Below are 27815 nucleotides of genomic sequence, written 5' to 3' on the forward strand. Positions count from 1 at the left end.
GCCCAAAAGACCAGGCATCCAACTCGTAGGTAAGGTTTAAGATTTAATTTTCTGTATTTGAAAAGTCTGGAAGTTCTGTCGAGTGCTGTTAAGAGGTTTTTGTGGTGAGTTCCTGGATTTGGTAGGGAGCCTTGCTACATCTTCACAAGGAGGACACAGGAGTTGGTGTCCTAGCCACATAAAGGCTGCAACAGGTCTGGGAGCTGTAGGATGACAGGGAGATGGACCAGAGGCTGTGGAAAGAGCAAGCTCTGCAGGATGCCCTCTGTCAAGTTAGAGCCGCACTCCTCCACGTTCGTTCGCTGTGACAGGAGACAGTCTGGCAGGCCAGTCAATGCACCCAGCCTCTGTGTGCATAAGCATCAGCACACTCCTGTACACTACCCCATTGAGCCCTCATCTGTAGCAGAACTGGTCTGTGACCTCCCTCTCTTGACGAGCTGGTACATGAATGTTATGGCACAGCCAATGGTAAATGCTGAGCTGCTCCAAATCCCAAAGGGAAACTTGAAACAAGTGTCACAATTGTTTTGCAATTTGTATAAATTTTCAGATGCATGCCTTGAATTCAGTGGTAATAAGCCCACTGAGTCCTATAGGTTTCTTACAAAACTAAATTAAAATTTTTATTAATAGGAGAAATGATTTTAAGTACACACATCTACAAATTACTACCATGATAACCTTTAAATCCTCTAGTTAATCTAACCCCCAGTTTCACTTTTAAGGCAACAGTAAGACAAACAGATTTTAAAAGACCCAGGCAAAGAAAGATGATACCCTGAACAATCCAATTCAAAGTGGGTTTTCTTAACTTTGACTCTTTGTAGACAGCAGCTTGAGGCTTAGACGCTGCAGGCTTTTCACACTTATTTTTGATCTTAGAATGCCTTCCCTTACTCACAGCCTTTTCTCCTTTATACATATTTTCCCCTTTGAATGCAAATTCCCATTGTTTCACTATGCCTTTGGACTTTACCTCTCTAATAATAAAAAATCTCTCATAGTACCAATTTTACCAGTAATTTTTGGGAAAAATAAACACACTATTTCTTAACTTCTCCTGGCTAGGTGAAACTTGGTCAAGCTCCTTTGAATACAAGCTAGCCTGGTTTATTTAAAATGCAAATGTTCCCTTTACCTCTTACATTCTAAAACTTCCCCCATGTTTGTTTACTTAATATTTCAAACCTAGTTTATCTTCTGATACATCAAAGCCTTCACCAGCTGCCTTTAATTTAATTAAGTCTCACTCACTCACTCACTCACTCACTCACTCACTCACTCACTCACTCACTCACTCACTCACTCACACACACTATTATATCTTCCTGCCACGAACCATCCATTACCCCCTGGCCTGTGAAGCGTGAGAAATTTTCAAAAGAGGGGTTAAGTAGAGTGCAGAAGTTACCATTCAATGGAGATGGGGAACCAACAAAGAATGATGGATCGCTGAACCAATGTGAAAGTTGATTGGTGGAAAAAAAACTGGCGAGTAGCAAGATGAACCAGGAAAAGAACATCAACCAAAGACACGAAGATGCTGAGGAGTACAGAAGACTGGATGCTAATGTTACTGAGCCAATAATCTAGAGGTCTGAGATAATACTCCAGCATTATAAGTTCAAATCCCACCACAGCAGCTGCACAAGTTTAAATCCAATTAATGAATAAACCTGGGATAAAAACCCAGTTAGTTCACTAATGTCCTCTAGAGAAGGAAATCTGCTGTCCTCACCTGGTCTGACCTGCATGTGACTCCAGATCCACAGCAACGTGGTTGACTTTTGACTTCTCCCCAGCAAGCCACTCAGTCGTATTGCACTCCTCTAGTTCTGGCCTCTTGAGCATCCCAATTTTAGTTGCTCCACCATTGGCCATGTGTTCAGCTACTTGAGCCCAATTTCTCTGGAATTTCCTCCATAAACCTCTATGTCTCTGGCTCTCATTCTCTCTGTTTCTGCCTCTTCCTCTCCTCCTTGAAGGGCCTCCATAAAAACCCTTTTCACCCGTCCTAATATGTCCTTTTCTGGCTCGGTGTCATAATGGCCCCTGTGAAGCACCTTGGGATGTTTTACAATGTTAAAGATGCTATATAAATGCAAGTTTTTATTTTCAATGGGGACAATTGTTATGACCGATGCAGTTGGTAAAGCAGAGTTTAAAAAGTCTCAGAGGGAAACTTTAAACAACTGTCATAACCTATAATTTTAAGTGTTAAGTTTGAGATGCGACTCTAAATTCAAGAATCAGACCATCAGTTTTTGAGGTTTTACATTAATAAAATGTTTCCTTTAACTTAATTTACACAGGTTAAAATATATGTACATATGGCTACAAATTAATACTATCATAACTTTTAACACATTCCCAAACTAATCTCCAGTAAGGCAACAGCAACCCATAGACTTAACTAAACACCAGGCAAAGCATTTTCACCTTGGAATTCAAAATGAGGCTCTTTTCACTGTGCAGCCAATTGGAGGCTTGCGGTTGCCTTTGGATCTTACATTGCCTCTGCCCTGCACACCTGAAAACTACTGAAGTTATACCGACCACCACTGATTGAATTCAAATTCTCATTGTCTCACCAGTCTCTTTGAACTTTACGTTTTTAGCAATGAAACCCCATTCGTTGTACCAAAACAAAAATCGAATTACCTGGAAAAACTCAGCAGGTCTGGCAGCATCGGTGGAGAAGAAAAGAGTCGACGTTTCGGGTCCACATGACCCTTCAACAGAACTGAAGTATAGTTAGGAGAGGAGTGAAATATAAGCTGGTTTAAGGTGGGGGGCGGGGAGGAGAGAAGTTGAGGGTGGGGTGGTTGTAGGGACAAGCAAGCAGTGATGGGAGCAGATAATCAAAAGATGTCACAGACAAAAGGATCAAAGAGGTGTTGAAGGTGGTGATATTATCTAAGAAAAGTGCTAATTAAGAATGGATGGCAGGACACTCAAGGTACAGCTCTAGTGGGGGTGGGGTGGAAATATTGACAAGGTATTAGTTGTAGATTTAAAAATAATGGAAATAGGTGGAAAAAGAAAAATCTATATAAATTATTGAAAACAAAAAAAAACAAAAGGGAGGGGGAGGAAACGGGGTGGGGATGGGGGGGAGGAAACGGGGTGGGGATGGGGGGGAGGGGAAGTTTAAGATGTAAAGTTGTTGAATTCAATATTCAGTCCGGAAGGCTGTAAAGTGCCTAGTTGGAAGATGAGGTGCTGTTCCTCCAGTTTGCGTTGGGCTTCACTGGAACAATGCAGCAAGCCAAGGACAGACATGTGGGCAAGAGCGCAGGGTGGAGTGTTAAAATGGCAAGCGACAGGGAGGTTTGGGTCTTTCTTGCGGACAGACCGCAGGTGTTCTGCAAAGCGGTCGCCCAGTTTGCGTTTGGTCTCTCCAATGTAGAGGAGACCGCATTGGGAGCAACGAATGCAGTAGACTAAGTTAGGGGAAATGCAAGTGAAATGCTGCTTCACTTGAAAGGAGTGTTTGGGCCCTTGGACAGTGAGGAGAGAGGAAGTGAAGGGGCAGGTGTCGCATCTTCTGCGTGGGCATGGGGAGGTGCCATAGGTGGGGGTTGAGGAGTAGGGGGTGATGGAGGAGTGGACCAGGGTGTCCCGGAGGGAATGATCCCTACGGAATGCCACCAGGGGGGGTGAAGGGAAGATGTGTTTGGTGGTGGCATCATGCTGGAGTTGGCGGAAATGGCGGAGGATGATCCTTTGAATGCGGAGGCTGGTGGGGTGATAAGTGAGGACAGGGGGGACCCTATCATGTTTCTGGGAGGGAGGAGAAGGCATGAGGGCGGATGCGTGGGAGATGGGCCGGACACGGTTGAGGGCCCTGTCAACGACCGTGGATGGAAAACCTCGGTTAAGGAAGAAGGAGGACATGTCAGAGGAACTGTTTTTGAAGGTAGCGTCATCCGAACAGATGCGACGGAGGCGAAGGAACTGAGAGAATGGGATGAAGTCCTTACAGGAATTGGGGTGTGAGGAGCTGTAGTCGAGGTAGCTGTGGGAGTCGGTAGGCTTGTAATGGATATTGGTGGACAGTCTATCATCAGAAATTGAGACAGAGAGGTCAAGGAAGGGAAGAGAAGTGTCAGAGACGGACCATGTGAAAATGATGGAGGGGTGGAGATCGGAAGCAAAATTAATAAATTTTTCCAGGTCCCGACGAGAGCATGAAGCAGCACCGAAGTAATCATCGATGTACTGGAGAAAGAGTTGTGGGAGGGGACCGGAGTAGGACTGGAACAAGGAATGTTCCACATACCCCATAAAGAGACAGGCATAGCTGGGGCCCATGCGGGTACCCATAGCCACACCTTTTATTTGGAGGAAGTGAGAGGAGTTAAAGGAGAAATTGTTCAGTGTGTTCAGAAATTGCTCCGTCTGGCTGAACTTGTTCTCACACTGAACAATTTCTCCTTTAACTTCTCTCACTTCCTCCAAATAAAAGGTGTGGCTATGGGTACCCGCATGGGCCCCAGCTATGCCTGTCTCTTTATGGAGTATGTGGAACATTCCTTGTTCCAGTCCTACTCCGGCCCCCTCCCACAACTCTTTCTCCGGTACATCGATGATTACTTCGGTGCTGCTTCATGCTCTCGTCGGGACCTGGAAAAATTTATTAATTTTGCTTCCGATCTCCACCCCTCCATCATTTTCACATGGTCCGTCTCTGACACTTCTCTTCCCTTCCTTGACCTCTCTGTCTCAATTTCTGATGATAGACTGTCCACCAATATCCATTACAAGCCTACCGACTCCCACAGCTACCTCGACTACAGCTCCTCACACCCCAATTCCTGTAAGGACTTCATCCCATTCTCTCAGTTCCTTCGCCTCCGTCGCATCTGTTCGGATGACGCTACCTTCAAAAACAGTTCCTCTGACATGTCCTCCTTCTTCCTTAACCGAGGTTTTCCATCCACGGTCGTTGACAGGGCCCTCAACCGTGTCCAGCCCATCTCCCACGCATCCGCCCTCACGCCTTCTCCTCCCTCCCAGAAACATGATAGGGTCCCCCTTGTCCTCACTTATCACCCCACCAGCCTCCGCATTCAAAGGATCATCCTCCGCCATTTCCGCCAACTCCAGCATGATGCCACCACCAAACACATCTTCCCTTCACCCCCCCTGGTGGCATTCCGTAGGGATCGTTCCCTCCGGGACACCCTGGTCCACTCCTCCATCACCCCCTACTCCTCAACCCCCACCTATGGCACCTCCCCATGCCCACGCAGAAGATGCGACACCTGCCCCTTCACTTCCTCTCTCCTCACCGTCCAAGGGCCCAAACACTCCTTTCAAGTGAAGCAGCATTTCACTTGCATTTCCCCTAACTTAGTCTACTGCATTCGTTGCTCCCAATGCGGTCTCCTCTACATTGGAGAGACCAAACGCAAACTGGGCGACCGCTTTGCAGAACACCTGCGGTCTGTCCGCAAGAAAGACCCAAACCTCCCTGTCGCTTGCCATTTTAACACTCCACCCTGCTCTCTTGCCCACATGTCTGTCCTTGGCTTGCTGCATTGTTCCAGTGAAGCCCAACGCAAACTGGAGGAACAGCACCTCATCTTCCAACTAGGCACTTTACAGCCTTCCGGGCTGAATATTGAATTCAACAACTTTAGATATTAAACTCTCCCTCCCCCCCATCCCCACCCCGTTTCCTCCCCCTCCCTTTTTTTTTTGTTTTCAATAATTTATATAGATTTTTCTTTTCCCACCTATTTCCATTATTTTTAAATCTACAACTAATACCTTGTCAATCTTTCCACCCCACCCCCACTAGAGCTGTACCTTGAGTGTCCTGCCATCCATTCTTAATTAGCACTTTTCTTAGATAAAATCACCACCCTCAACACCTCTTTGATCCTTTTGTCTGTGACATCTTTTGATTATCTGCTCCTATCACTGCTTGCTTGTCCCTACAACCACCCCACCCTCAACTTCTCTCCCCCCGCCCCCCCACCTTAAACCAGCTTATATTTCACCCCTCTCCTAACTATACTTCAGTTCTGTTGAAGGGTCGTGTGGACCCGAAACATCGACTCTTTTCTTCTCCACCGATGCTGCCAGACCTGCTGAGTTTTTCCAGGTAATTCGATTTTTGTTTTGGATTTCCAGCATCCACAGTAGTTTTTTGTTTTTATTTCATTGTACTAATATTAGTAATATAAACATATTGTTTGGTAGCTGGCAGAAAGGCATCAAGTTTTCACCCCTCTTGAATGCTCTATTCAAAAAATGCAAATACATGCTGTCTCTCTTACACATCAAAACTAGTATATAACAAAGCACCCAGACTAGCTGGCTTTAATCCAATTAAGACACACCCACAGACTAAACCTCTATTTTAAAAGAAAAATATTTTCCAAAATATTATATGCACAAATAACTTCATGACAACAATTAATAGAAAAATAGATTGAAAGAACTAGGAATGGCCACAGAACAATATTCCTGATTAAAGAGTAATCAGTCAGTGTTCATATAAAATCAGTTACTTACATCACCAAAGCATGAAAGAAAGACTTGCATTTTTATGGCGCCTTTCACAACCGCAGTATCTCTCAAAGCACTTTACAGCCAATGAAGTACTTTTGAAATGTAGTCGCTGTTGTTGGAAATATGGCAGCCAATTTGTGCACAGCCAATTTGTGCACAGCCAATTTGTGCACAGCCAGCTCCCACCAACAGTAATGTGGAACTTACCAGATAATCTGCTTTCCTTTTGTGATGTTTGAGGTTTAAATATTGACCCAGATGCCAGGGATATCTCCCCTGCTCCACTTTAAAATAGTGCCATGGCATCTTTTATGGCCACCTGATAGGGCAGATGGGACCTTAGTTTAACATCTCATCCATAAAACAGCACCTCTGATAGTGCAGCACTCCTCAGTACTGCACCGGGGTGTCCGCCCAGATTTTTGTGCTCAACTCCTGGGTCGGGATGTGAATAAATAATAAAGCAGATAAGTAAATAATTGACGCATATTTGTTAATTCCACTTCGCAAGAGTTAAAGGTTTTATTAGAATATGTTAAAACATCCAGAATAACCAACTGTGCAGTTCCTGTCAAAAATTAATATTGTAGCTCATGGTTTTTTTTAAAGAATTAGCATAACACGGAGGTTTACGTTGATAACTGTTACAGTCGAGGAATTGATAACGTTGATGAATCGTGAACACTGTTGTTCCACTGTCATGTGGAAAGGGTTCTTACATCAGTACAGTGACACAAACAGTCAACGTGCAAATCCACAGGGTGACTCATATCCACAGACTTCCTTCGGGAACTGAATATAACAGTTGCATCTATAGGACGATCTGTTAATACATTAAAACATGCATGAGAAGGACTAGTTTAAAGGAAATACTTGCTTCCATGTGCGCCCCCTTGAACTGAGTGTTTTGCTAGGCCAGATCAGAGTCAGCCACATTGCTGTGGGTCTGGACAGCAGCAATTTTAGTCATTATAATCAGAGTGGCCAGCTTTCAATTCCAATTTTTAAAAATTAATTTGAATTTAAATTCCACCAGCTTGCTATGGTGGGATTTGAACCCAGGTTCCCAGAGTCTGTGCCCCTGGATTGCTAGTGATGTTACCACTACACCACCACCTCCAAACCCATTCTTTGTCAATAGTTCTGCACATTTGTCCTTCCATCATACTTTTTGGGTCAATTTTTTACCATTATAAAACCCTAGAACCACTTTTAGAATGAGTTTTTCGCATGCAAACCTGTCACACTGATTGTTGAACCATAGCGGAAACATTGGACTTTGATAGGATTAAAGTCATATGGAGGTGTAAAACCAGAGGCTGATCCAATCCCAGTTAGGAGGCTTAGGATAAAATTTCTCTCATGGATGTCCCACTCTAACAGTCCAACCTCTCCTTAAGGTTAAAAGCAAAATACTGCGGATGCTGGAAATCTAGAACAAACATAAAAATATCTGGACAAACTCAGCAGGTCTGACAGCGTCCACGGAGAGGGATACAGTTGATGTTTCGAGTCCGTATGACCCTTTGTCAGAACTAAGACATATAGACATATATTCTATATGCCTTAGTTCTGATGAAGAGTCAGACGGACTCGAAACATCAACTGTATCCCTCTCCGCGGATGCTGTCAGACCTGCTGAGTTTTTCCAGGTCTTTTTGTTTTTGCTCTCCTTAATGTGGTCTTATTTTAAAACATGCATGGTATTGATGTTAGTCCAGAGCCAGAGGAAAAACTAAGAACCAGAAGCGACTCTTCAGATAATTATTTAAAGAGAGAGAAAATTTGAAGGGCTATGGGCTGAATTGCTCTTACTGAGAACAAGACATGATGGGCAGAATGGCCTTTTGTGCTGTAACCATTCAATGATCCCATTCTAGTTATGTGATTAATCAGGCAGGAATTGTCTGCGTGAATCTCAGACTTTAAAAGTTTGTATCTTTGTTTTTGCTGATCTAGTGCTTCTGAAGCAGGGCTGATGAGATTTTTAACCTTCGCTCTTTCTCTTCTCTCTCCTCCCTGGCCGTCCTTTCCTACTCCCACCCTCTCTTTCCCATTCCAACCAGACTTACCGCAATAGTGTCACTGGCTAAAGCAATGTGGCCATTGCCCTCTGAGCTTCCAGGTTCACTGTATAATCCACTGGGACCAATTCTTTCCAGCCTACCCATCTATGGCCCCTTCCACCCCACCCTAGTCCTTGGCCTTTTAACTCCTCTGTCCTATTATACCCAACCTTCCTTTTCCTCCCCACTCTCTCCCACCCTGGCCTACCTCCTTAGCTGCCTCTCTATAATTCTCCCTGGTCCAACTATCCCCATCCCACCCCATGCAATCTACGGACTGCACTGACCATGACACACTGTGAAGGTCATCAATGGAGATCATCTAGTAACATATTTAAATTGCAGAATGGCTCACAGATTCATTTTTAAAATGCACTTAAATTCCAAATGTCAGGCTTTGTCCAGGGAAGAAGAAATGCAAGGTTGTCAACGTTTATCTGCAGGTAACACTGCAACTCTCCGGTGCAAATGTGTTGCTGTTACATTACGTATAAAAGCAGCAACTAATGTGTATCATCAACCATTGCAAGTCAAGTTTTATCGATTTACGCTTGCACGCACACTGGCCATAGATGGTTGTGCAGCAGCCACAGCCTTCCGCAAGCTTCCATCAGTGAACTGGGGGTCATCAGTATAGACCAGGTAAAACCTAATTAGCACCAGTGCTGAGGACGACTTCCTGAAATGTATACGAGATGGTTTTCTAGAACATTATGTTGAGGAACCAACTAGACAATGGGCTATTTTAGATTTAGTATTGTGCAGTGAGAAAGAGCTAATTAATGATCTGGCGGTAAAGGAGCCTTAAGGATGAGTGACTATAATATGATGGAATTTTATTTTAAATTGGGAAGGGATGTAGTTCAATCCAAAACTAGGGTCTTAAATCTAAACGGAAACTACGAAGACATGAGGAACAAATTGGCTGTGGTAGATTGGGAAACTACATTATAAGGTCTGATGGTAGACAGATAATGGCTAGCATTTAAAGAATTAATACATGGGTAACAACAAATTTGCATTCATTTGAGGCACAAAAGCCCAGCAGGAAAGGTGATCCAACCATGGCCACCAAAGATAAGTTAAAGACTGCATTAGATCAAAGGAAGAGACATAAAATTGCCCAAAAAAAGTAGTAAACCTGAGGATTGGGACCATTATAATTCAGCAAAGGAAGACCAAGAAACTGATAAAGGGAAAATAGAATATGAAAGTAAATGAGCGAAAAACAAAAAAAAAAACGGACTGTAAAAGCTTCTACAGGTGGATAAAAAGGATAAGATTAACAAAGACAAAGGGGACCCTACTACAGGCACAGGCGGGAGCATTTATAATGGGGAATAAGGAAATAGCAAAGAAACTAAACAACTGGGACCAAATGGGACTGGTGAGAATGAGGAGCTGAAAGAAATTAGTATTAGTAGAAATGTGGTACTGGAGAAATGAATGGGACTGAAAGTTGATAAATCCATGGACCTGATGATCTACATCCCAGAGTGTTGAAAGAGGTGGCTGTAGAGATAGTGGGTGCATTGGTAGTCATCTTCCAAAATTCTAAAGATTCTGTAAGGTTTCTTGCAGATTGGAAGGTAGCAACTGGAACCCCACTATTTAAGAAAGGAGGGAGAGAGAAAATGGGGAACTACAGACCTGTTAGCCTGACTTCAGTTGTAGGGAAAATGCTAGAATCTATTTTTAAAGGATGTGATAACTGGACACTTAGAAAATAGTGGTAGGATTGGGCAGGGGCAACATGGATTTATGAAAGAGAAATCAGGTTTGACAAACCTGTTGGAGTTTTTTGAGGATGTAACTAGCAGAGTAGATGAGGGGGAAATGGTGAATGTGATGTATTTACATTTTTCGGAAGGCTTTCGATAAGGTCCCACACAGGAGGTTACTAAACAAAAATAGAGCACATGGAATTGGGGGCAATATACTGGTATGGACTGAGAATTGGTTAACAGGCAGAAAACAGTAGAATTAAACAGGTCATTCTCTGGTTGGCAGGCTCTGACGCGTGGGGTACCGCAAGGATCAGTGTTTGGGCCTCAGCTATTCATAATCTATATGTCAATGATTTGGATGTGGGGAGCAAATGTAATATTTTCAAATTTGCTGATGACACAAAAAAACCAGGTGGGAATGTGAGTTGTGAGGAGGATGCAAAGAGGTTTCAAGGGGATTTAGAAAGGCTAAGTGAGTGGGCAAGAACATGGCAGATGGAATATAATGTGACAAAATATGAAGTTATCCACTTCAATAGGAAAAACAAAAATGCAGAATATTTCTTAAATGATGAGAGATTGGGAAGTGTTGATGTCGAAAGGGACTTGAGATTTGAGAACAGGAGTAAAGATGTCTTGTTGAAATTGTGTAGTCTTGGCGAGACCGCACCTGGAGTATTGTGTAGAGTTTTGGTCTCCTTATCTGAGGAAGGATACACTTGCCATAGAGAGAGTGCAACAGAGGATCGCCAGACTGATCCCTGGGATGGTGGGATTGTCCTATGAGGAGAGATTGAGGAGACTGGGCCTGTTTTCTCTGGAGTTTAGAAGACTGAGAGGTGATCTCATTGAAATGTACAAAATTCTTAAGGGCTCAACAGGGTAGATGCAGGAAGGATGTTTCCCTTGACTAGGAGGGATGTAGAACCGGGGACATGGTATCAGAATAAGGGACAGGTCATTTAGGACTGAGAAGAGGGGGAATTTCTTCACTCAAAGGGTGGTGAATCCTCGGAATTCTCTACCCAAGAGGGCTGTGGTGGATTAGTTATTGAGCATATTCAAGACAGAGATTGATAGATTTCTAGACATTAAAGATATCCAGGGATATGGGGATAGTGTGGGGAAAATGGCATTGAGGGTAGAAGATCAATTTGAATGGCGGAGCAGGCTAAAGGGGCCGAATGGCCTACTCCTCCTATTTCCTATGTTTCAATGTAACTGATTGAAATATCGGGTGGGATTTTACAGCCCAGACACCAGCGGGCATTGCCGTGAGTGGGATGAGATGGGAAAATTTGGAGAGCTGTTGACTTTTAACAGCTCCCCAAGTTTTCCTTTCCTGCTGCGACTGTGGTGTCGGAGCTGGAAAATCCCACTCGTCTGCCTCAGAGTATCTATTGTCAGCCAATGAGGCAGAACTTACAGCAGGACACAGGAGTCCATTTACACTATACATTCTCCAGGAAAATGCAGTGAGTGGAAGATGGTTACATACAGATTATGAGCATAAAGTCAATCCTAGTCAGTGAACTTAGACAAGATTGATGCAGGAATTACCCAATGATCTTTAAAACTATTAATAAAAGTGTTCAAAGGGAATTAAAAACAGAAACAAATACTTTTTCTGCCAATGATTATTCTCCAAGACCCCGCTGGGAACAATGAGAGGAATTGTTATTGTTCTTAACTTTCTTTGAAAAGTTTTGCTGATTAATTTGTAAAAAAATATTACAGATGGGAAAAGGTTGTTTGACTGGCATTCAAAAATTGTTCACTTTCTGACTGGTATGGAAGGATGGACATTTTGGGTGACCAATGGCGGGGTGTGGAGGTGAAGTGATTGGAGGCAGAGGGGCCATGTGAATATGACCAACATTACACTATTCTGAGGTGGAAGGCAGGCCTCAAGAGAAAGTACATGGTTTCTGTCAATCTAACCCCTCCCAGATTAAAAAGAGATCTTCAAGCTGAGGAGCAGAGAACCTGGTGGTAGCTTCCTCATCTTAGTTCCCCTGATCTTATTGCCATTGTCCTTTCTTATGCCCTCTCCTCCCATTCTCACTTCCTCTTTTCCCAAATACACTCCCTTCTCCTTTCCACTACCTCCACTTCTACCTTTACCCCTCCTCTTCTCATCTATCCTATCCACCCTTCCCTTACCCATATCCTTCCTCTGTCTTGGTCCAATTAATCTTTGCCCTCTGACCCTGTTTGACTTGCAGAGTAAACACTTGGGGCTGGATTTTACCATCCTGACGTGGGGCAAACCTGTGTCGGGCGGGCAGGGATAAAGGTGAGCAGTTCCCTCAGGTGGAAGACCTGTCACCATTCCAATCGCTGTCAATTTTTAGGGGCATATGAAATGGGGAGGTTCGCAAGCCTGCACGCAGCACTCCCAACCTTCCACTTCCATTGCAGGAATAGACATTTTGGACCCCTTGCAATTTTGATGGAGTTGGGCCAGCTTCTAAAGGCAACATAGTTCACAACAGATCAAAAGTGTCATAAACCGTGGAGTTGAGAACCTTTCTACAGGTAAGTTCAAAAGGGGTTAACTTCACATGTCATAATGAAATGCTGCAAGATAAGTTAAATATGTTTTTAATGGAGTGATTGATGATAGAGCTTTGCTCTTAAAAGTTAAGTGCCTATTATATTTATCAACATCGTGAGAATAGAAGATACTTCTGATGCATTGGAGAACATTAAAGTGTTTTTTTCTGGATTTGACAATGTCAGTTGTACCCTGTGATTTAATCTTTTCATTGAGTGACAGCTCAAAAGTGTGTTCCCCTGCTTTGAAGCTTGAACAGATGGCTGAGCTCTTTCAATTACTTCGAAGGCTTTAATCTATTAAACTCAGGAGATTTTGGTGACACAGCTGTGAAGTGGAATCCTATTTTGAATGCTTGGCTGAGCTTGAAACTCCACTAATGGATTAAATTCAACAGGGGCTGCTGATGAATTCAGTCAACAGAATCTCATTATGCATGCTCAAAATGCCACTAATGGATTCAGCTTGGCACAGTTGTCAAGGGGACCATGACTTTGTTTATACTTACAGTTTTATGAGCATATAATAATGTTTTTGAAGTGGTTTTTGAATGACTATTTATCTGAACAGTTTTCTAAGCATCTCAAAGACTTCTCAATGTTTTTATAGAGGGTTGTATGTTATAGGTTCCGGAATTCTGTACTTAGGGGATACTGGGTGAGTGAGCATGCAGGGTGGGTGAACAAATTTGGGTGCGAGGGGTTATGGGGGGTGGCTGAGTGGGATTGGGGGTGAGCGGGTATGAAGGGATATGGAGAGGCCAATGGAGGTGGAAGGCATGGGTGGGAATGGGGGATGAGTATAGGGAATGTGCATTGGAAAGGCAAGCCCAAGCAGTACAATAACATGTTAAAATCGCATGGGGTGAGGGGTGGCGAGGAGTAAGGGTTAGCGGGCCTCACACTCATCTATAGAACTGGGCCGATGAAACCACAAATGGAGATGGGCCTTTTAACCAACCAGCCTCGGCATTCATTCACCTCCATTTCCGTCTCTGCTCTGCTTTGGGAGCGAGCAACTTGACTTCAAGCCGACCATGATTCTGCAGGGTGAAAATATGGTGGGTGGGCAAGGCCACTGAAGAGGCAGATGGAAATGTGGGGAAAGCAGCTGATTCCCGACTCCCACCTCAAAGGGGAAAACCCTTGGTCTCAAACCCCCATATCTAATGTCACGGAAGAGGGAATAACTATATATTTTTATATAATTTCACTATATATAAAGTTCAATTTCACATATTGTTCAGAAATGATGCCATATTCTTCATTGTCACTGATTTGAACAAATCATGTCCGTGTAGACTTCAGTAAGTATAAGTGATTTACAGTATAGGGAATATGCATTGGAGGGCAAACCCAATCAGTACAATAACTAACATGTTAAAACCGCACAGGATAGATAGAAGGCATTTGTTGATCTGTGCACTTTGTCAGATCCTAATCATTGTTGAAACAAGAGAATTTCATCTGTATAATAAATAGAATTCCCTAACTATTTAATGTCTCTTTTCCTTGTCACAGTAAATTTGCTTTTACTGTTTTTTTTCCTTGATTAAAGTACATACTTTAGTACTAGAGACTTACTGGCTGGTACACATTGGAAATTGACAATGCGAGAGAGTGTTTCAATCGGTGAACATCCTTCCAGGCAACGTTGTACTGGTTCAGCTGAGTAACATTTGGATTCCTGCCCTTCAAACTGGACAGTTTTTCCTAGTTCCACAAAATTTCGTCTAACTTTGCAATCTGAAATTCAAGAAAGTATGGTGTTGTTGTAGAGAAAAAATGCAGATAATATGGCTGCGAGCCAAAATGTAACAACTGTATTTATGCAGTCCCTTTAACATGCTAAACATTAAAGTACATAATTTGACACCGAGCTACTTAAGGAGATATTAGGGCAGATGACTGAAAGCTTGCTCAAAGTAGTGTGTCCCGGCCAGATATATTTCTACTTTATAAAATCATTATTTTTTATTTGAAAACTGGGCAAGGCTTTACCCTGACTAGCCATGACTCATACCAGAGGAATTTCTAACCTTCAAAAACCAGCAGGGATCTTGTTATCTATTAAAGAGGTGCAAATGCCCTCTGTTACTGCCAACAATCAAATTCCAAAGAAATACAACAATCCCCTTTACATTTCTAAGGCAGGGCTCCGGCCAATGGAGACAGCCTGTCTGCAAAGGACCAAAAGGGACCCTGACTCCTCTATTAAACAGTTCAAGATTCCAGACCTGGGAAAATACGTCCTTTGTCCAACACCCAGGAGAATCACGGAATTACACAGTGCAGAAGAGGCCCTTCGGCCCATCGAGTCTGCACCGACACGTGAGAAACACCTGACCTACCTACCTAATCCCATTTACCAGCACTTGGCCCATAGCCTTGAATGTTATGACATGCCAAGTGCTCATCCAGGTACTTTTTAAAAGATGTGAGGCAACCCGCCTCCACCACCCTCCCAGGCAGTGCATTCCAGGCCGTCACCACCCTCTGGGTAAAAAAGTTTTTCCTCACATCCCCCCTAAACCTCCTGCCCCTCACCTTGAACTTATGTCCCCTTGTGACTGACCCTTCAACTAAGGGGAACAGCTGCTCCCTATCCACCCTGTCCATGTCCCTCATAAATAAGAAGTGGGAGGTATGTCACATGATCTCCCCCCAAGCTGCTAGAATCTGTAATATTGCCTCGGTTCAGTTCCACACGGCAGCGTACCATTTTAACATCTAAGAGGTAGCAGCAGAAAGCTCTTTCCAAGTGAATTGCCCAGCCTTCATCTACGCTGTGAACTACTAGAACTCTGGAACTTCTGTATCTGTGCCTTCAAGACAAAATTCATCTCTATGTGCCTTCTCCCATTGTACATGTCCTCACTTCTAGAAAGTTGGATTACCCTGCAGCAGTTACAGCCTGCTAACCTCTGAAGGAATACACCATTGGACTTTTGATTCTGGAATCTGGACTCAGGTGAAACCAAAACCCTTATTTTTATTGTGATCTTACCCTGTACCTCTTTCTTTGCCTTATCTCTTTTTTATTGCATGAATGCATAAAGGGGTGGATGTTGCAAAATCCCTTCCCGTTTTGGTGTGTATGTAAAATAAACCGACCCTCTTATTTTACCTTATCTTGTGTTTACTGTGGTGTTAATAATAGAGGATTGGATCACTCCAAACTGAAGGGTTGGGGAAAACACGCCGCCAATTATAAAGGAGGAAGTCAAAAATCAAAAAGCACCTTTCTGTTTCCAGACAGGTAGTGAGAGGAGAAATCAGGGCTGTTTAAACTAATCCTCCTCCTGTCCATAACAGATGGTTTTTGCGGAGTGCCTTAAAAGAGGAAAGTGAAGTAAAGAGATTTAGGGAGAGAATTCCAGAACTCAGGGACCAGGCAGCTGAAGGCATAGCTGCCAATGTGGAGCAATTAATTAGTGGAGCGCAGAGATCTTAGAGGGTTGTTGAGCCAGAAGAGATTAGGATGATTTAAAATGAGTTGTGATTCTCTTACCGTCTGTGCAGGATTGTCCTGGATATGTCCATGATTCAAAAAGACCCTCAACATCCCTGGCTTCCTCTTGATTTGGCATCATCATTTTTTGCTCGCCATTATTAATTCCACAAACACCACATGTCTTACTCATCATCTGATCAAGTACAACCTACGCACAGGCAAAAAAAATCAGTATACTAATAAAGTTATAGTTGAAGCTGTAATTTGTTAATAACCATGAGTTACCTGCACTTTGTATCCATCAAAGTACAATTGGTCAATACTGATTGAGGGTGCTTCTAAACTAATTCCAGTCCCATTCTGACGAATAGTTACAAGATCTAGAAGAGGATAGACATCCATTTGTTCAACCAGACAATTTGATCTTCTGACAATTTATATAGACTACTTGTTGCTACTAAATGAACGTAGTAAAAAGAAAAGAAATTTCAAATCCCCTGCTGGAAGCTGATTGTAAATTGGATACTAAACTGGATGCTGAGTAACATGTGGAGGGAAACGCTTATGGACTGAAGTTGCGTCAATGGATGGTGGCAGCCTATTCAGACTAAGATTATTTCCACATCAATAACTCCATCATTTAGAAAACAGGATTTCTTAATTTGGGATTGAGTTGAAGGAAGTTCAGTCGATGGAAGAATTTGGTTGCAAATGGGAAACTTTGCTGGAGATGTTTAGTTGCAACAGCTATTCAAACATGTGTTACAAAATTCCACAATCTGATCGCCTAATTGAGGTATCTAATATATAGAAGGGATTTGACAGGATTGATAAAGAAAAACTATTTCCCCTGCTGCTGGAGCCTAGAACAAGAGAATATAAGTTTAAATTAGAGTTCGTTATATAAGGGGAGCTGTCAGGAAGCACTTCTTCAAATTAAGGATCGTGGGAAACTGGAACACTCTCCTCCAAAATGTTGTCAAAACTGAAATTTTCAAAACTGAGATTGATAGGTTTTCTTGTAGGGTAAAGATATTAAAGGTTATGGAGCCAAGGTGGAAATTGGAGTTGCGATATATATCAACCATCATCTAATTGAATGGCGGAACAGGCTTCAGGAGTTGAATAGACCCATGTTTCAATGTTCACATGTCCTTATCTTTATTCAACTTTAAATGTGCATTTTGCACAGACTTGCATATTGTGTTGCTCGTTGAGCTCTTTACTAGGCAGGTATTTTCATTGCACAATGCCTTCAAAAACATGATCAACTAAATCTTTCAGCTGCTGAGAGTTGACTATTCCCATATGCAGCCACTAATATGAGACATTTTCATGAATTCTGGAAATGGAACATCTAAAGCGAATATTCAAGAGAATTACATATGTTAAACCCATTTATTGAAAAAAAATGGAAAACTATTGACTTTTTTTTAGAAAAATATACTTTATTCATAAAATATCTGGAAGAACATTCCAAAACATTTCAAAATCACCATCACAAAAGTACAATCAGATTCAACTTTTACACATGAAACACAAGGTGCATCAATACAATCAATGAATATTACAATCATTTCAATATGGTCAATGTAGACAATCAGACAATGGGATTGGAGTTATCAACATACATCATGTTGCACATTGAGGTGCTTCAATACATTTATAATACAATATAATTCAATGCATACTTTCATTTTGAGCTGTACAGCCCGAGGGGCTCTAAAAAAATTCCCAGTCCCTCGGTGCACTGTGGCAGAAAGGTCTTAGACAGCGACCTTTCCCCATTGTGCCTTTGCGGCGGCTGCCCCAAGCTTTGTGCTGGAAGACCAACAAGTTTCGGGCAGACCAAACAGCATCTTTCACCGAGTTGATGATCCTCCAGCTGCAGCTGATGTTTGCCTCGGTGTGTGTCCCTGGGAACAGCCCGTAGAGCACAGAGTCCTGTCACAGAACTGCTTGGGGTGAACCTCAACAGAAACCACTGCATCTCTCTCCAGACCTTCTTTGCAAAGGCACAATCCACCAGGAGGTGAACAACGGTCTCGTCCCCACCACAGCCACCTCGAGGGCAACGTGCAGAGGGGGTGAGACTCCTGGTATGTTGGAAGGATCTGACGGGCAGGGCCTTTCCCATCACCAGCCAAGCTATGTCTTGGTGCTTGTTGGAAAGTTCTGGAAATGAGGCATTCTGCCAAATGACTTTGACAGTCTGCTCGGGAAACCATCCCACAGGATCCACCCTCTCCTTTTCCCGCAGGGCCTCTAAGGCGTTACGCGCCGACCACTGCCTGATGGGCTTGTGGTCAAAGGTGTTTCTTTGCATAAATTTTTCCACGAGGGACAGGTGGTACAGCACGGTCCAACTACTTGGAGCGTTCCGCGGCAGTGTGGCCAGACCCATCCTTTGCAACACCGGGGACAAGTAGAACCTCAGCACGTAGTGACACTTGGTGTTTGCGTACCAAGGGTCTATGCATAGCTTGATGCAGCCGCACACAAAGGTGGCCATCAGTATGAGGGTGATGTTGGGCATGTTTTCTCTCCCTTTATCTAGAGGCTTGTACATCACGTCCCTGCAGACACGATCCATTTTCGACCTCCAGATAAAGCGGAAGATGGCTCAGGTGATCGCCACCACGCAGGAGTCTGGAATGGGCCAGACCTGCGCCACGTACAGCAACAGCGAGAGTGCCTCACACCTGATGACCAGGTTCTTACCCGCAATGGAGAGGGAGCATCGCTCCCACATGCCCAGTTTTCTTTTCACCATAGACACTCGCTCCTTCCAGTTTCTAACGCATGCCCCGGTCCCTCCGAACCATATCCCCAGCACCTTCAGGCCGTCAGCCCTGATGGTGAAGGGGGCAAAGGATCGGACAGCCCAGTTCCCAAAGAACATGGCCTCGCTCTTCCCACGATTTACCTTGGCTCCCGAGGCCAGTTCGAACTGGTCGCAGATGTTGATCTGTTCGGATCCACTGTCGGTGCGCAGACTGAAGACGGCGACATCGTCCATGTACAGGGAGGCATTGACCTGAGTGCCTCCACTGCCTGGGATTGTCACTCCTCTTATGCCCGGATCCTTCCTGATGGACTCAGCAAAGGGTTCTATGCAACACACAAACAGGACAGGGGAGAGAGGGCAGCCCTGCCTGACTCCAGATTTAATAGGAAAGCTATCTGATTCCCACCCATTGATTGAGACTGCGCTACTGATGTTAGTGTAGAGCAGTTGAATCCAATTACGAATTCCCTCCCCAAACCCCATTTTGGAGAGCACATCCACCATGTAGGTGTGCAATATTCTGTCAAAGGCCTTCTCCTGATCCAAGCTGATGAGGCAGGTGTCCACAGCCCTGTCCTGCACATAGGCAATCATATCCCTGAGCAGCGCGAGGCTGTCCGAGATCTTCCTGCCCGGCACAGTGCAGGTCTGGTCAGGGTGGATCACCAATTCCAGAGCGGACTTGACCCGATTGGCGATGACCTTGGACAGAATCTTATAGTCCACGTTCAACAGTGAAATGGGTCGCCAATTTCTAATTTCTTCCCTTTCCCCCTTCTGCATGTAGACGAGGGTGATGATGCCTTTCCTCATGGATTCTGACATACTGCTGGCCAGAAGCATACTCTCGTACACTTCTAGCAGGTCTGGGCCAATCCAGTCCCATAGAGCCGAATACAACTCCGCCGGCAAGCCGTCGCTTCCGGGAGTTTTACTCTTCTCGAAGGACTTAAGGGCCTTAGTCAGTTCATCAGGAGTTAGCGGTTTGTCCAGGCTCTCCCGTGTACTGTCGTCTAAGACCTCTCTGATAGAGGACAGGAAGGACTGGGAGGCCGTGCTGTCCGTGGGCTTCACGTCATACAATCCGGCATAAAAGGATTTGCTGATTCTCAAAATGTCGGACTGCGATGACTTTACTGAGCCGTCTTCTTCCTTCAGGCTGCTGATCACAGAGCTCTCTCTGTGTCCCTTTTGGAAAAAGAAACGTGAACACGTCTCATCCTGCTCCACGGAGCGGACTCTGGAACGGAAGATGATCTTGGAGGCCTCCGAGGCAAAGAGCGAGGCTTGCTGGCTCTTCACCTCTTGGAGTTCCTCCTTGACATCGACCCCCATCGACTGCAGCCGGAGCAGATTCTGCATGTTCTTCTGGAGTCGGGACATTTCCCTCTGTTCCTTTCTAGCTTTCTGGGTGCCTTTGAGGATGAAAAACCTTTTGATGTTTCCCTTGATCGCTTCCCACCAGTGTGTCAGGGACTCAAAGAGGGGTTTCACGGTTCTCCAACCTTTGTAATCCCTCTTGAGCTCCTCAATGTTCTCTGGGGTCAGCAGTTGCACGTTTAGCTTCCATGTCCCCCTGCCCACCCTCTGATCTTCCTGTAAGTGACAGTCAGCCAGTAGGAGGCAGTGGTCAGAGAAGAACACCGGCTTGATGTAGGTGGATCTGACTGTGAACGCACGGGACACAAACAGGAAGTCTATCCTGGAACGGATGGACCCGTCTGGCCGTGACCAGGTATATCTACGCTGCGCTCCGTCTGCATGGTTGCTGAAGACGTCGTGCAGCTTGGTGTCCTTAACTGTTTCCATCAGGGATCTGGACGTAGCGTCCAATCTGCTGTCGGCCCTGCCGGATCATCCAGCCGCATCGATGGTGCAGTTGAAGTCACCGCCCAGAATGACCGGCCTGGAGGTCGCCAGCAGCAGTGGGAGCTGCTGAAAAACCTCCAGCCGCTCGGCCCCTTGTGCCGGGGCATACACGTTAATTAACCGGAGTGGAGCGTTCTTGTACATTACGTCTGCTACGAGGAGGAACCCGCCCACCACCTCCTTAACCTCAGAGACGGTGAAGTTGCCTCCCCACAGCAGAATACCCAGACTGGAGGAACGAGAGTCGTTTCCTCCCGACCTGATCGATGGCCCGTGGGACCATCATCGTGACCATTGCCTGTAGGAGCTGAGGTGCGGTATCGCACACTCCTGCAGAAACAACAGGTCAGCTTTGACCTTGGCAAGGTAGTCCAAGGTCGCAACACATCGCGTAGTAGATTTAATGCTACGCACATTTATGGATACAATCTTTACACCCATTTTAAAGCATTTAGTCTCTTACCAAACCTGTTGTCTTTGAGAGTTCCAGACCTTTGGTCTGCTCCTGCATCCCCATAGTGTTCACAAATTGCCTCACTTTGGATGGGCTGAGGAAACTGTCCTGAACCTTCCCATTGGCAATGTTCTGCTCAGGTGGCATCTGGGGGTTCGTGCAAAGAACAGGATTTGAAATGTCCTCTGTTGGAGAAGTCTCTCCAATCCTCTCCCCCTCTGGGGTGTTGCTGCTCCCGGCTTCCCGGAGCTGGGGTGTGCTGAGCACTTCACTGCTCCCAGATTCCTGGGGCTGGGGTGCGCTGAGCACTTCACTGCTCCCAGATTCCTGGGGCTGGGGTGCGCTGAGCACTTCACTGCTCCCAGATTCCTGGGGCTGGGGTGCGCTGGCCTCTTCGGGTTGTAGGCAAAGTTGGGGTGCGCTGGTCTCCTCATTGTCTCCAATGTTCTGGAGCTCGGGTGTCTCATCCCCCAACTCCCTAGAGCTTTGCGGCTTCTTCAGTAGGTGCCGCCCTTGCACTTCTTCGTTCGAAGAGCAGCTGCCTTTTTCACCCGTGTCGGATGGGAGATGCCTCTTGTCACTTGTCTGGGAAGTGGCTTAGTCCCTTCTTAGCCCCTTCTTCCTTTTGGCTCTCTTCACCAGCTGCCACTGCCCCTACTGATTTTCTGCTGCTTCCTCCTCCATTGATTCGCTCTCCTGAGGAGTGGGAGGTTCAGGGGGCAGTGCTGTTGATTGGCTGTCTGCTGCCTCAATCTTTTCTTCCACCTTGTCTCTCTCTGTGTCCTCCTTTGTCCCGTTGTTCTCCCTGGGGGCCTTGGTGGTTGGAGGGTTGCAAGTGGCCTTGGTAGTATTGACACGAAGCATTTCATCTGCTTCCCCCTCGTTGGCTCTGGCTGCCTGTGCATAAGTGAGGCAGCGTTTGGGGCAGGACCTGTAGAGGTGGCCTGCCTCACCACACAGGTTGCAGCATTTAGTCTGTTTGCAGTCCTTTGTCTGGTGCCCTTCCTGTTTGCAGTTCTTGCTGATGGCGGCACTGCAGTTGGCCGCCACATGACCAGCCTTGCCGCAGGAGTGACAAAGTTTGGGCTGCCCAGCGTAGACAAGGTAGCCACGGCTTCCCCCGATAGCGAAGCTGGAAGAAGGGTGGAAGATGGCTCCCTTACTGTCGGTCTTGAGCGTGACCTTGACCTGGCATTTGCATGTCCAAATCTCGAAGGTGTCTCTAACCTCGGTGCAGCTCCCAACCTTGTCGACGTACCTGGTGAGGAAGGTGAACACGTCGGCGACAGGGACGTAGGGGTTGTAGAGATGCACACGGTCCCGTTGCAACGGCAGAGCAAAGAGCGGCTCCACCGTCAGGATCTTCATCTCCGGCTGGTCTCTCTTCTCCTCGAAAACTTTCAGGAACTTGATGCAAGCTGCCACACGCTTGAAAGTCACGTCGAAATATCCAGCGCTGGAGAAGTCTTGCAGGGAGTAGATCTCATCCGCTTCAAATCCACACGCCTTCAACAGGATCCGCTTGATGAAGAAGGCCCGATCCATGGGTGCTCCTCCTTTGCGGTCCTTCACCGTCACCCGGACTGTGTTATGTACCCTATGGTATGGGGCCCGACTGGTCATAGTCATCACTTCACGACTACACTTGATCTTAGCCAAAAGGCCAAGAAGCGAAAAACTATTGACTAATGTAACATAGAACGTACAGCACAGAAACAGGCCAATTGACCCAATCGCTTCATACAACCATCCATCCTGCACATGAGTTTCCTCTCATTCCTCTTTACTGCTTCCCATCAACTATTCTGTTCTTCCTCGTGTCTTTATCTAGCTTCCCCTTAAATGCACATGTGTTATTCACTACAACTACTCCTTGTGGTAACAAGTTCCACATTCTGGCCAAAGTTTCTATTCTGGAATTTTCTCACAATTTTAGAATATGTTTCTGTGATTGGGCATTTTACAGGTGACATAACAGGTGTTATGTTGCAGCACTTGCTAGGAACAACTGGCAAGATAATCAGCACAGCTGGTAAAGTGGCTCATTTACGCTTGCTACAAGTGGCACACATTCATACAGAGTCCGGTTCTCCACAAACACAAGAAATGTGTTTATGCCTTGTGCCTTTTTTGAATTACCCAGAAGCCTGGGGAGTCTATAGTTCCTGGTTGTTTTTTCTATGGCAACGCTTTGGCCAATTAGAGTCAACTTGCCAACCAATTAGTATCCTTTTCTCCTGTAGTATAAATTGTTGTGATTGTTTGAAATTTGGCATTCTTGTGTTTGTCCTGATGAGTGCAAAATGAAAAGCTTTGGCAACATGTCTCTCTTTTCAGTGATATTCAAATTTTTTAATTGGTGCCACTGTTTTACTAAGCAATACCTCTGCACTGATATTGTTAGGAAGTGTATGATTTTATCCATTTGTAAAAGAGTTACTCACTTTGGATAACCTTTCCTTGGTTACTCAGGCTGGTTTCAACATTGTCCACCATGAATTTTATTCCATCCTGTGTAGGATATGCTTCAATTACACTGTTAAAGATAAAATAGAAATTCTATTGGAATATAATAGCACAATTAAGAGAGAAAGAGCAAAAGAGAAGTGAGATTGGTTATGTTACTGGGCGAGTAAACTAGAGGCCTGGCTCAACAATACAATGGATGTCACATCAAGTCACACAACGGAAGTTGGAGAATTCAGTTTTTAAAATCTGGAGCTGATATCAGTAAAAGTGACCTTGAAGCTGGCGCATTGTTGTAATAATTAAACTGATTCACTAAAGCCCTTTACAGAAGGAATCCTGCCGTCCTTACCTGACCTAGGTCTAAATGTGATTCAGTCCCATAATAATGTGGTTGAATCTTTAGCTGGCTGCTGCGATGGATAAGCAGCCATTCAGTTGTATAAAACAACTTACCTTCACCAAACAGGCTTCAGCAGTTAAAGTTGACCCAACCAGGGATGAGAAATAAATGCTGTAATACCTACATCCCAACAAGGAATTTAAAAAGCAAGGCCATTCAGTTCACCCATGTTCATCCATGTATGATCTATACAGATTACAGACATGAATCATGTATGTAGACACAGGAACGGGTTCTTTAGCCCCTCAAGACTGTTCCATTCAATGAGATCATGCTTGATCTGAAACCTTACTTCATATACCAGCCTTTGCAACACATTCCTTAATACATTTAGTTAATAAAAGTCTATTGATCTCAGATTTAAAATTAGTAACTGACCTGCCATCAATTGTCATTTAGGGAAGAGAATTCCAAACTTCTTTTAACCTTTGTGTGTAGAAGGCTTTCCTCATTTCACTCTTGCAATGTCTGTCCTAGATTCCCCAAATAGCAGGAATCATTAAGGGTGCGTGAAGAGTCAAGCAATTACACCGGAGGGAGATGGAGACTGAGTGAGTAGCGAATTCAGTTCACATGGGAATTCGGTGCATGGGGAAAAGGGTTGTGCTATACATAGGAATTATTCTAAGTTAATTAAGTGAGTAATTAAATTAACTAAATAAAATAAGTAACAATGGCAGGACAGGTGTTATGTTGCAGCTGTGGAATGTGGGTACTTTTGGATGCCAATGTGATCCAGGGCAAACATGTCTGCAGGAAGTGTAAGCGGCTTAAGGAATTCCAGATCAGGATTATGGATCTGGAAGCTGATCTGCAGACACTGCGAAACATAAGGGAGGGGGTGAAATACCTGGACACTTTGTTCCAGAAGACGGTCATGTCTCTTAGAATAGGGTCGTCTGTTTTGGTCAGCAGTGAGGGACAGGAGGATGTGCCTATGAGTGAGGCAGGTAATGATTTCTTGAAATGTGTACAGGAGAACTTTTTAGGTCAATATGTAAAGGGTCCAACAAGGGTTGGTGCAGTGCTGGACCTAATTCCGGGGAATGAAGCTGGACAGGTGGCTGAGATGGTGGTGGGGGAGCATTTTAGTGATAGCGACCACAACATGATACAATTTAAGCGTGTTATGGACAAAGAAATAAACAAGTTGCAAAAAAATGTTTTGGATTGGGGGAGAGCGGATTTTAGTAAAATACGGCAGGATCTGGCCAAGGTAGACTGGGGGGATCTAGCCAAGGCTACTTGTGGGGAAATCTACAGAGGGACAGTGGGGGGTATTTAAAAAGGAAATGGGGAGGGTACAGGCTCAACACGTTCCCTCTAGGGTGATAGGAAGGAGTAACAAGCCCAGAGAACCATGGATAACCAGAGATATTCAGGATACGATCAGAAGGAAAAGAGAGGCTTTTAACAGGTACAAGGGAAGCAAATCAGCGGAGGCCTTAGTGGAGTACAGAAAGTGCAGGGTGGAGCTTAAGAAAGCAATTAGGAGAGCAAAGAGGGGATATGAGAAAGCTCTGGCTGGTAAAAGTAGGGAAAATCCCAAGATATTCCATAAGTATATCAATGGGAAGAGGATAACCAGGGAAAGAGTGGGGCCCATTAGGGACCAATGGGGAAATCTATGGGTGGAGCCTGAGGACATCGCTAGAGTGTTGAATGAATACTTCACATCCGTCTTCACCCAAGAGAATGAGGATGAAGGAATGGAACTAGGGGAGAGGGACTGTGAGGTTCTTAAGCAAATTGATATAGGGAATGACAAGGTATTGGAGGTGTTGGCAGGCTTAAAAGTGGACAAATCTCCAGGTCCAGATGATTTGTGTCCCAGACTGCTGAGGGAGGCAAGGGAGGAGATTGCAGGGGCCCTGACCCAAATTTTTAATTCCTCTCTGGCCACGGGGGAGGTGCCAGAGGACTGGAGAGTAGCTAATGTGGTTCCGCTATTTAAGAAGGGTTGTAGAGATAAGCCAGGGAACTACAGACCAGTGAGTAGGGAATCTATTGGAGAAAATTCTGAAGGAGAGAATCTATCTTCACTTGGATAGGCAAGGTTTGATCAGGGATAGTCAGCATGGCTTTGTCAGAGGGAGGTCATGTCTAACAAATTTGATTGCATTTTTTGAGGAGGTGACCAGGTGTGTAGATGAGGGTAGTGCAGTTGACGTAATTTATATGGATTTCAGCAAAACCTTTGACAAGGTCCCACACGGGAGACTTATAAAGGCAGCAAATGCACATGGGATACAGGGTAATTTGAAAAGGTGGATTCAAAGTTGGCTTAGTTGTAGGAGACAGAGGGTGATGACAGAAGGATGCTTTAGTGACTAGAAGCCAGTATCCAGTGGCGTACCACAGGGATCTGTGCTCAGTCCCCTATTATTCGTCATTTATATAAGCAACATAGATGACTATGTGGTGGGTAGGATTAATAAGTTTGCGGATGACACAAAGATTGGCCGGGAGGTTAACAGTGAGGTTGAGTGTCTTGGGCTACAGGAAGATATAGACGGGATGGCCAAATGGGCAGATAAATGGCAGATGGAATTTAACCCTGATAAGTGTGAGGTGATACACTTTGGAAGGAGTAATTTGACAAGGAAGTATTCAATGAACGGCATGACACTAGGAAGTTCTGAGGAACAAAGGGACCTTGACGTGTGTGTCCATAGATCTCTGAAGGCGGAGGGGCATGTTAGTGGGGTGGTGAAGAAGGCATATGGGACACTTGCCTTTATCAATCGAGGCATAGATTACAAAAGTAGGGAGGTCATGTTGGAGTTGTATAGAACCTTAGTGAGGCTACAGCTGGAGTACTGTGTGCAGTTCTGGTCACCACATTATAGGAAGGATGTGATTGCACTGGAGAGGGTGCAGAGGAGATTCACCAGGATGTTGCCTGGGATGAAACATTTAAGTTATGAAGAGAGGTTGGATAGACTTGGGTTGTTTTCATTGGAGCAGAGAAGACTGAAGGGTGACCTGATTGAGGTGTACAAGATTATGAGGGGCATGGACAGGGTGGATAGGGAGCAGCTGTTCCCCTTAGTTGAAGGGTCAGTCACGAGGGGACACAAGTTCAAGGTGAGGGGCAGGAGGTTTAGGGGGGATGTGAGGAAAAACTTTTTTACCCAGAGGGTGGTGACGGTCTGGAATGCACTGCCTGGGAGGGTGGTGGAGGTGGGTTGCCTCACACCCTTTAAGAAGCACCTGGATGAGCACTTGGCACGTCATAACATTCAAGGCTATGGGCCAAGTGCTGGTAAATGGGATTAAGTAGGTAGGTCAGGTGTTTCTCACGTGTCGGTGCAGACCCGATGGGCCAAAGAGCCTCTTCTGCACTGTGATTCTGTGATTCTGTAATGGGACATAGCAGTCAGTGATGGTGGAGCCTCAGACTTTGCAATTGTCACACAGATTTGAGGTGCTCACAACCTGTGTGGACAAAAGCAAGGTCTGCAAGGTGGATGAGCAGGCTGGCCATGGCACCATGGTACAGGAAGC

At 44.9% G+C, this 27815-nt stretch overlaps 1 protein-coding gene across 1 annotated transcript in view; it reads right to left on the reverse strand.

Annotated features, from left to right (window-relative positions):
* Positions 1 to 7024: 7024 nt before the first annotated feature.
* LOC144692815 (vitellogenin-like) overlaps positions 7025 to 27815 on the reverse strand; it is a 126429-nt gene continuing 105638 nt past the window's right edge. Inside the window, exons 33-37 of the mRNA XM_078561891.1 lie at positions 23884 to 23975; positions 16614 to 16708; positions 16386 to 16536; positions 14459 to 14620; positions 7025 to 7348 (exon numbers count right to left, since the gene is read on the reverse strand). Of these exons, the coding sequence (XP_078418017.1) occupies positions 7224 to 7348; positions 14459 to 14620; positions 16386 to 16536; positions 16614 to 16708; positions 23884 to 23975 (625 nt within the window). The 3' untranslated portion in view covers positions 7025 to 7223. The remainder of the gene's footprint in view (positions 7349 to 14458; positions 14621 to 16385; positions 16537 to 16613; positions 16709 to 23883; positions 23976 to 27815) is intronic.

The sequence above is a fragment of the Cetorhinus maximus genome, chromosome 17 (genome assembly GCF_964194155.1).
Source record: "Cetorhinus maximus chromosome 17, sCetMax3.hap1.1, whole genome shotgun sequence".
NCBI classification, from domain to species: domain Eukaryota; kingdom Metazoa; phylum Chordata; class Chondrichthyes; order Lamniformes; family Cetorhinidae; genus Cetorhinus; species Cetorhinus maximus.